Source organism: Curcuma longa, chromosome 12, assembly GCF_044706935.1.
Source record: "Curcuma longa cultivar G26 ecotype Majalengka, Jawa Barat chromosome 12, ITB_CL_G26_1.1, whole genome shotgun sequence".
NCBI classification, from domain to species: domain Eukaryota; kingdom Viridiplantae; phylum Streptophyta; class Magnoliopsida; order Zingiberales; family Zingiberaceae; genus Curcuma; species Curcuma longa.
The window spans coordinates 10,868,075-10,878,012 of record NC_133872.1 but is presented as its reverse complement, the minus strand read 5'-3'; the positions used below and the strand labels follow the sequence as shown (position 1 = coordinate 10,878,012).

Here is a 9,938-nt window from a genome sequence, read left to right as displayed (position 1 = left end):
ATATCTATTCCTAAATATTCTAACACTCCCCCTCAAGCTGGAGAATATAAATCATATGTACCCAGCTTGTTACATATGTAATCAATTCGAGGACCTCTCAGTGACTTGGTGAATATATCTGCTAGTTGATCCTGTGAGTTAACAAAATTAGTAGATATTTCACCAGATATAACTTTTTCTCTGACAAAGTGGCAGTCGACTTCAATATGCTTTGTCCTCTCATGAAAAACTGGATTCGAGGCGATATGCATGGCGGCTTGATTGTCACATATAAGTGACATTTGTGTAACCTCTCCAAATTTTAGCTCTTGAAGTAATTGTTTGAGCCATATAAGCTCCTGACTGGCTATGGCCATAGCTCGATATTCTGCCTCTGCACTGGATCTTGCTACAACATTTTGCTTTTTGCTTTTCCAAGAAATAAGGTTGTCTCCGATAAATATACAAAAACCAGAAGTAGATTTCCTATCAATTGGAGATCCTGCCCAATCTGCATCAGAATAGCCTACGACTCGAGTATGTCCTTTGTCTCCGTACAAAAGACCCTTTCCTGGAGCACCTTTGATATATCGGATAATGCGTGTCACAGCATCCCAATGTTCCTTGCATGGAGAGTTGAGAAACTGACTTACTACACTTACTGCAAAAGAGATATCTGGACGAGTAACAGTAAGGTAACTTAATCTTCCTACTAATCGTCTGTATCTTTCAGGATCTGGAAGAGGCTCCCCCTGATTTGGCATGAGCTTGACATTAGGATCCATAGGTGTGTCAACTGTTTTTGAGTTTAACATGCCTGTTTCTTCTAGAATATCCATTGCATACTTCCTTTGGGATATGATAATCCCATCTTTGGACTGTGCTACCTCTATTCCCAAAAAATATTTGAGTTTGCCGAGATCTTTTGTCTGAAAATGCTTGAATAGATGTTGTTTCACCTGTGAAATCCCGAGATGATCACTACCTGTGATAACAATATCATCAACATAAACTACTAAGTAGATGCAACCAGTAGATGAGTGACGATAAAAGACAGAATGGTCAGCCTCACTCCGAGTCATGCCAAACTGTTGAATTACAGTACTAAATCTACCAAACCATGCTCTGGGAGACTGCTTGAGGCCATATAAAGATTTTCGCAGGCGACATACAAGACCAGAAGACTCCCCCTGAGCAACAAAACACGGAGGTTGCTCCATATAAACTTCCTCGAGTAGGTCACCATGTAAGAAAGCATTTTTGATGTCCAACTGATAAAGAGGCCAATGTCGAATTGCAGCAATGGACAAGAATAAGCGCACAGAGGTCAACTTGGCAACAGGAGAAAAAGTATCCCCATAATCCAATCCGAAGATCTGAGTATATCCTTTAGCAACGAGACGAGCCTTAAGCCGATCAACCTTTCCGTCTGGACCAACCTTCACCGTATATACCCAACGACAACCGACAACTGACTTTCCTGGCGGTAGAGGAACGAGGTCCCAAGTCCCACTGCTCTGCAAAGCACACATTTCATCGAGCATAGCCTGTTTCCATCCTGGATGGGCAAAAGCATCGCCTGCAGTTTTCGGAAGAGAAACAGACGACAAAGAAGAAAGACAAACAAAATAGGAAGGAGAAACACGATGATAACTCAAAGAGATATAATGAGGGGAAGGATTACGAGTGGAACGCATACCTTTCCGAAGTGCAATGGGAACATCAGACTCATGAGATGGGACCGAAGGACGAGGCGAAAGACTCGGCTCCAAAGATGTGTCCATGGCAGTGTCAGTTGTTGGCGGCGGCAAAGCAAGACGAGAACGACGCTGATAAACCTGCAATGGAGGAGATGTCTCCGGAGGTGACAGAGCCTCCTCCGGAGGATAAAAGATAGCCAACGGTGTAGGCGTAGAAGGAGAAAACTCTGACAGAGATTCATTGGGCCCAAAAAATGGAACAGAATCAAAGAACGTGACATCAGCAGAGATGAAGTACCGACGGAGAGTAGGAGAATAACACTTATACCCTTTTTGAGACCGTGGGTATCCAAGAAAAACACATTTATGAGACCGGGGACAAAGTTTGCTAACGCCAGGATCGAGAGCATGAGCAAAACATATAGAACCAAAGACCTTAGGTGGTAAAGGATGAAGAGACTTATGAGGATAAAGAACATGATAAGGTATTTGTCCTTGTAGAGTGGAGGAAGGCATGCGATTGATGAGATAGCATGCAGTAAGGACAGCGTCACCCCAAAACTGGAGAGGAACATGAGAATGGAGAAGAAGAGTTCGGGCGGTCTCAAGAAGATGACGATTTTTGCGTTCAGCAATGCCATTCTGTTGAGGGGTATGAGGACAAGACGTCTGATGCAACACACCATGAGACGCCAAAAAGGTCTGAAATGGAATAGATAAATACTCACGTGCATTATCACTCTGTAAATTTCGAAGAGAAATACCAAATTGAGTTTTAATTTCATAGAAAAAGGATTGAAAAAGAGAAAATAACTCTGAACGATCCTTCATCAGATATAACCAAGTACAACGGGAAAAATCATCTATAAAGGTAACAAAATATCGTGACCCCAAAGTAGAGGAAACACGACTCGGACCCCAAACATCGGAATGGACTAAAGCAAAGGGGGACGTAGCCCTATTCACAGTGCGAGGAGAAAAAGAACTACGAATATGCTTTCCTAATTGACATGACTCACAAGACAAAGATTTTAAGTGAGAAAGACCAGGATGTAATTGTTTCAACTTATCAAGGCCAGGATGTCCCAACTGAGCATGAATAAGAAGTGGAGATGTTGCCGCCGAACCAACAAGAGAAGACTGTTGAAGCCGGTATAGGCCATGAGACTCACATCCGAAGCCAATCATCCTCCCCGTACTCCGGTCCTGTAAGGAAACAGAAGATTTATTAAATGAGATGACACAATCAAGAGACCGAGTAAGCTGACTGATTGATAATAAATTAAAGGGAGCACCGGGAACATAAAGAACATTATGGATAGAAAGAGATGGAGAAGGATGAACAATACCAACACCCTGAGATTGAGTTTGCGAACCATTTGCCATGGTGACAAAGGGTAAATAACCAGAAGTAGAGAGAGAAGAAAAAAGAGATTTATTACCAGTGATATGATCAGTGGCCCCGGAATCGAGAACCCAAGAACTCGAAATGTGAGATATGCCAGCAAAGGAATTACCAGTGAGTGCAACGGTAGCAGGGGAATCAGAAGTCTTTCGATCCTCATACCACTTCAGAAAGTCGTCATAGGAAGGCGGTGGGGTCGGATCTGGTGGCAACTGTGAAGTAGAAGCTGAAGGAGTGACGGAACTCTGAACAATCTGTGCAGCACGAGGAGGTCGACCATGTAGACTCCAACATTTATCAATTGTGTGTCCTGGTCGGTGGCAATGATCACACCAAGGACGTCCTTTGCCACCCTTACGAGGTGGAGGTCTGTTGTTGTTTCGAGAGACCAAGGCTGATGAGTCGACATGACTGGAAGGAGGTAACGTCGAGACTTTGGCAGGAACACGAAGGAGAGTCGCCCAGGTACTATCCATAGTAGCCTCTGTGGGGTTACCCAAGATTTGATCACGAACATGAGAATAGTCTGTGGGCAAACCATATAAAGCCAGAGACATAAAAAATTTCTTCCGATTTTCAAGCTCTGCAACAGGAGTGGCCGCAGGTGGAAGCAGTTCATTGAATTCACAAAGAAGTCTAGACACCGAACCCAGATAAGTTGACATAGAATCTTTAATCTGATGAGCACTGAGAATAGTCATGAGATCTTCACAAACTTGATAGAGTCGCCGAGAGGTATTTGTAAAAAGTTGTTGAGCCTGTGTCCAAACAGCTTTGCAAGTTTTGTGAGTGCGGAAGACATCCTTAAGAGATGGATGAATGGTGGCTCGGATAATACAGCACAACTGAGCATCAACCTTTTTCCACAGAGGACGTTCGGCAGCTTGAATATCTTCTTCGATTTGGGTGTGATGTGACTCATAACCTTGTCCAACAAGCCAAAGTTCAATGTGAGAGCTCCAAGAGGAATAATTCTTACCATCCAACAACTCGGAAGAGAGTGGTGCCGTGATGTGGTTGGTAAAAATTGAGATATCTGATTTCGAAGCGCTGGAGGTAGCCATGAAGATTTTTTTTTTTTTTTTTGCTGTTTTCTGTTGGAAGTTGGCTGTTTGATTCACAAACAACTAATCTCAACACCTTCTGTCCGTGACCACGGGAGGCAGCGTAGGTGAAGGAAGGAAACAGCTAATCTCAACACCTTACCTTCTGTTTGATTCACTCGCGGCGCGTGAGGAGATAAAGGCAGCAAGGAGACTAGGGCAAGGTATCCTGGCGGGGACGAGAAGTCGGCGCCCACGACGGATCTGCAGACGAGGGTTCCCCCTCAGCGAGACCTGAGACGGCGGCGCTGAAACCTTTCGCGAATCAGAGGGGTTCCGACTCGGAAGGCGAAGCCTTCGCGACGGATCAATACACCGGAGAAGAGGATCTGGGCTGGAGAAGAAGATCGTCGCGAGGGTTCAACTCGCGAGGAAAATTCTTAGCCGGTGTCGAAAGCAATCAGGAAAAGAGAGGCCGCTGCTGCAGGAGGCCGATCGTGTGCGCCTGCGTCGCGACGAGAAAAGGCACGACGAGGAAGACGCGCGCCTGGCTGGTGTGTCGCGATGAGACGGCGCGATTCTGCTTGATGCTGGAGACGCCGAGGACAGCGGCGCACAGAGAGAGGGAAGGGACGCCGAGGACAGCGGCGCAGAGAGACGGAAGGGACGCCGAGGACAGCGGCGTATAGAGAGAGACAGAGAGAGAAGGGAAGGAAGGGATCGTGGATTGATTTAGGGTTCGGCGGATAAACCTAACCCTAAGCCTAATCGCTCTGATACCATGTAAAATATTATTATGGAATCTGCTCTTTATTATCGAGTTAAGCCCCTATTTATACATTACTATAGGGACCTATTCTACACGAATTATTCTATAAAAAAGAAACAGAATATCTAATAGAATATCTATTCCTAAATATTCTAACAAGTCTTATATAACCCACTAGAATAATCTGATGGGATGGATTACATTGCATCATTTAAAATACAATTTATATATCTTAGGAAAGTGCTTTAATTCCACCATTCAGATGAACTCAGGTAGAATCAGATGAGCATAGTAATCAATTCTAAAAAATTTTGGCATGTCCAAATCATACAAAAATATATTAATTGAAGGCTCATTGCATTCCAATTATGTTATTTGAGACAAAATACATGATAGTGAGTAAAATAAATTAGGGGAAAACAGACTTAAAGCAGGTACTTGAAGATGGGTAATATCAAAAACCACCATCAATTCATTAATGGAAACTCAATATTGGCAAGAAAACATGTTAAAGCCTATGGAATAGATATCATCAATATGTGCATAAGTGTTATCAAGAGGTTTTGAGCCATTTGGAAGACTATCAAGCAAGTGCAACAGTGAAAATACAAAGCCAACTCGTACAACTTGCAAGTGATCTTAGTGCACACCACAACACACTGCAGACCATCCATCCATTACTCTTCCAATCATTGTTATCTCCAATTCTCTTAACCTTTGCATTCATTTTACCCTTCTTTCTTTTACTTTATCCTCTCTCTAGCTCTACCTCTCTACATCGTTTCCACCCCACCTCTCCTACAATACTACTCTTCTCTATGACATATGACTCCCTTACCACCCACTTTGCATTCTGCATTCTCATTTAATATGCAGCCATGGAAACAACCCATGTCACCTTGATCTGGTGAATGACTCCCATGGGAACAGGGCAGAAAAATGAACTCTGGTTTTGTTTGCATAGCTGATCTTTCTTTCTACTAACTGGTTTTTTAATATTATCTAGTGTAAACTATTTGGTTTTCCATTTGTTTGGATAAAAAATGTGGAGTAACATTGACATTAAACTTGTCCATCATTGGAGTTAAACCTAATTCTAGCTACTAAATAACTACCACAACTACTTACAATGAGACATAGTGCCTCATTAGATATCTGTGATTGGAAAATAAAAAAAACTGAATACAACTAGAAAATTTTACTTGGAGAAAACCAATAAAACATTGAGCAAATGAATTGAAAAAAAAAATAATGGAACCATCAATATTAGATGAATAGAAAAAAAGATACATATTTAACCCATGAAACTGATTAATTGTTGGCTAAAAATCTACCGAAGGAGGTGGAAGGAAGTGAAAAAGAATGAAGTCGTGGCATTCAAGGAATAACAGTCACATCCAGAATAATATCAAATTCCCAGGACAAACTGAAACTATACATGTAAAATCTTAAGGAAAAAATTATAATTCAAAGACAGATCTAACAAGGGTGACAACGACTTAACAACTAGTATGATTATCAGTTCATAGATTAAAGAAAATATATAGATGTTGCATGACATAAAGAAATGATCTAGATACTATGTTAAGATACTGGAACAACAAAGTGTCTACACAAACCTGAACACACAATCCAGGCAATAAAGAAAACAGAAAAAAAAAGTGACAGAAACCAAGACACAGAAATAACACTCTACTATAGGATTTGTGGTGAAATAATAAAGATTGGTTATGCAAAAAGTGACTATGACTTGGAATCACTTGATACAAAGTGAGACACACAGCATGGACACTTGTGGAATTATACTCAAATGCTATTGATTGTTAATAATAAGTGAACAAAAACACTGAATGAACAATGCATTAGGAAGCAAACCTGAAAACTAGAGAGTTTCTCCTTAGATAAATTTCCAGTCAAGGTAGTGACTGCAACAGCATTGTTCAGTTCTTGCAGCTTCAGAACACATGCAAGTGCCTTATTCTTACCAATATCTTCCTCGGAAAAAAAGAAATTGCTAGATAAGTCCCACATTTCCACATTCCCTTCGTCATGCAAAGTGATAGATTTTACACCAGCAAGAACAAGATTCTTCGCTGAAAGAGAAAGAGGCTTAACAAATCTTTAATTTCTAGGCAACAATAGAGCACTGTAGTATGACAATTTGCAAAACTTTAATTTCTACAAGATCAGCAATGACTCCCTGTTAAGTTTCAGTAGAAAAGCAAACAGATAAGCAAGGTTATAAATATTTCTTAGGTTATAGTCATTTTGACCAGTGCATATATCATTCCATGACAAGGGCATTATTCTCAGGCAAATCTTGAAAAGGAAGTATAGTCTTGATATTTAACTAATATCCAAACCCAAAAAGAAAACTGAATCATCTTATCCCTGCAACTATCTCCAGTTCAATTTGCAATCTATAATAAACCCGAAAACATTACAAAATACAAAAAAAGAGCCTTCCAATGGAAGTCAATTATGCAAACTCCTAGAGAATTGAATCCCCATAAGCACCAGATAATCCCTAGGAATAGTAAATGAGGTCCACCACATTTAAATCCCACAAGATGCTTAGATCTAAATTACGGTCACAGAACACTCAAAGTTCTAAAAAAAAAAAGAAAGAAAGAAATGGACCAATCTTAGCACTGAGACCCTGAAAGCCAACAAGAACGTTGGAGGCAAAAAAGAAAAAAAAAAAAAAAGAAAGAAACGTACCAATCTCAGCACCGAGACCCTGAAGGCCAGAAACAAGAACGTTGGAGGAAAAAAGTCGACGCATCGTCTCCCGGCCATACACAGCCAGCTGCCGGCTGTGGAGGTCCTCGTCGATGTCAGCTGGCTTGCTCCTATCCTCATCAATCTGCCTCCCATTGACTTGGCTGTTATCCACCTCCATCACCGATGTCTCCTCAGCCACAGCCGAAGAGATCAGGCAGTCCCCTCTCGTCCTCTTCTGCAAAGTCTCGTCAGCCACAGCAGCCGCCTGGTCCTGGTCGATCTCAGCTTCCACAACTCTTTTCCGCGAAATCATATAGAGCGGTACGCTGCCCGCAGCCCCACGACAAGGATCAGAAAAAGAAGCGACGAGGAAGGTTCTCCAACTACAACGCCCAAGCCCAACCCCGAGCCAAACCCAAGCCCAAACCAAAACCGAGACCGAAAGCCATGGATCGAATGAGAGAAGCGAGGGAGACTTACCAGGGTACGGAGGGAGGGGAATCGACGGAGCGCAGGGTTTGGGTGCTTCTTCTTCCTCCGATCGCTTCCTCGTCTAGCTTATCTACTGGTTAGGGTTGTCTACTGGTTAGGGTTGGAGGGAGTGCGAAGCTAGGGGAGTAAACCGACCCCAACGAGAGGAATTTATATGGACGAGCGGAAGGGGTTAATGTGTCAGTGGTTTGGCCTTCTATCTCTCAGTCACTAGTCACTTATGGTTTCCAGCTCGGTCGATTTACCAACTCTACGCTCAGGGGAACGTAGGACCCATGTGGACTCGGGTCGCTGGAGCTTCGATTTTCTTCACAGCGGTAGGGAGGTATGATTGTGGGCAAGTCTCGGCGAAAAAAACATAATATTTGAGGTTGATTTTTACGGATGTATAATGTATGTATGTATCATGTAGTGTAATTAAGGAGACTACTTTGGTTGCCTTGGGTAGGATTCTTGGGGAAAGGAACTAGGACCTACTTTTGTTTTTCGATTTATGCTTTATTTGCAGGATAAAGTAGCCATAGGAATATTTATATATATAAAAAAAAAGAGAATCTAGATTTTCAACTTGAGTCTTGTCCTTACAACTTGTAAAGGTTTGCTCCATTGTGTTTTGCCAAACAGTTTTAGTCATTTTTGTTTTTGAAATTGTCATGCCACCATGGTAAAGTTGAAGAGTAAGAACTAGTGTGTCTCCGAAGCATGGTGTCATGATAAGACATTCAGGTTGTCATCCAGGCATCTACGGTTCAATCTCCAATTACGATGTATTTGTAGGAATTTTCTTTCAAATGATGAGCCAAAGATACTGGGTGTCTGGACTGGCTGTTGCATGCACTTTCTAATTTACCCTGATGGTCAATGAAAAATTTTCATGGGACCGAACCGATCACCCTCAGGGATAGTCAATGAAATTAACTGAGATTTATCATTTTTAGAGTAAGAACTAGTGTTATGAACTACATATTATTCTTTCTATTAGTATTGTATTTTATTTCTTTTATATATGCATATATATTTTATTATTTTAACCTTAATAAATTTGCACATATTACATGCAACTAAATTAATCTTTTGTAAAATGAATGATTGTTTATTCACCCCTATATCTGATGTCAAAGTACATTAAGTGTTTATATTTTCTCTCTATTATGGTTCTTTCTGTTGGGATCATCCCGGTATAATACGTGTGTTTACACGTTTTGCAAATGTACGTAGCAGAAATAAATAAATAATTAATTAAACTAATTATCATCACAACACACACATGCATAATAGGAAATAACAATGTACAAGGCATAGCAGGAAATTAAAATTTTTACAGAATAATAAATTATTCTAAGTGTACCTCATTGATAACGTTTGAACGGTGTGACATCAATCGAGTGGTCCTTGTCGAAGTCCCACCTCTACTGGTGATCCACGCCAAACTCTCGTATGGACGGCTTCGAAAGTCATGAGTTGCGTCATCGTCTTCGGTACTAGCCGATGATCGATGGCGATCGAATTGAGAGAAATCTTATTCCAGAAATCACACAACAACATTTATCGCGATCGTTCCAGGGCTTTCCAACCATCATCGAAAATCGCATTCCCGATGTAGGTTTCAATGGTCAACCTTTGACACCTAATTTAGGACAAATAACCAGAAACCCTTTTCGGTTACGATCGAAAACTCTTTCCGTAGATTATGGAATAACTTTCCAGTCACTTCACAAGCTTCCGGTGATGAACCAACTTCTGACAACAAATCCCAATTGCAAATCTAACAACTTTATAGGTTAGCTCGGTGCTCCAACAGCATCACAACACTCAGACAGCCATAT

General features: G+C 41.4%; 1 protein-coding gene across 1 annotated transcript; it reads right to left on the bottom strand.

Annotated features, from left to right (window-relative positions):
• Positions 1 to 1,770: 1,770 nt before the first annotated feature.
• Positions 1,771 to 8,219, bottom strand: LOC141842890 (ubiquitin-activating enzyme E1 1-like). Its single transcript, XM_074730870.1, has 5 exons — positions 8,101 to 8,219; positions 7,618 to 7,946; positions 6,772 to 6,989; positions 6,490 to 6,515; positions 1,771 to 1,906 (listed from the first exon to the last, which is right to left on the bottom strand). Exons 2-5 carry the CDS (start codon positions 7,931 to 7,933, stop codon positions 1,771 to 1,773), a joined length of 696 nt encoding a protein of 231 aa, XP_074586971.1. The 5' UTR covers positions 7,934 to 7,946; positions 8,101 to 8,219.
• Positions 8,220 to 9,938: the final 1,719 nt, after the last annotated feature.

Coding starts and splice junctions, on each gene's coding strand:
- LOC141842890 (XM_074730870.1), bottom strand. CDS start 7,933: ATGATTTCGCGGAAAAGAGTTGTGGAAGCTGAGATCGACCAGGACCAG. Junction 6,990..7,617: donor GGGTCTCGGTGCTGAGATTG/GTACGTTTCTTT, acceptor TTTCTCTTTCAG/CGAAGAATCTTGTTCTTGCT. Junction 6,516..6,771: donor AGAAACTCTCTAGTTTTCAG/GTTTGCTTCCTA, acceptor TTGTGTGTTCAG/GTTTGTGTAGACACTTTGTT.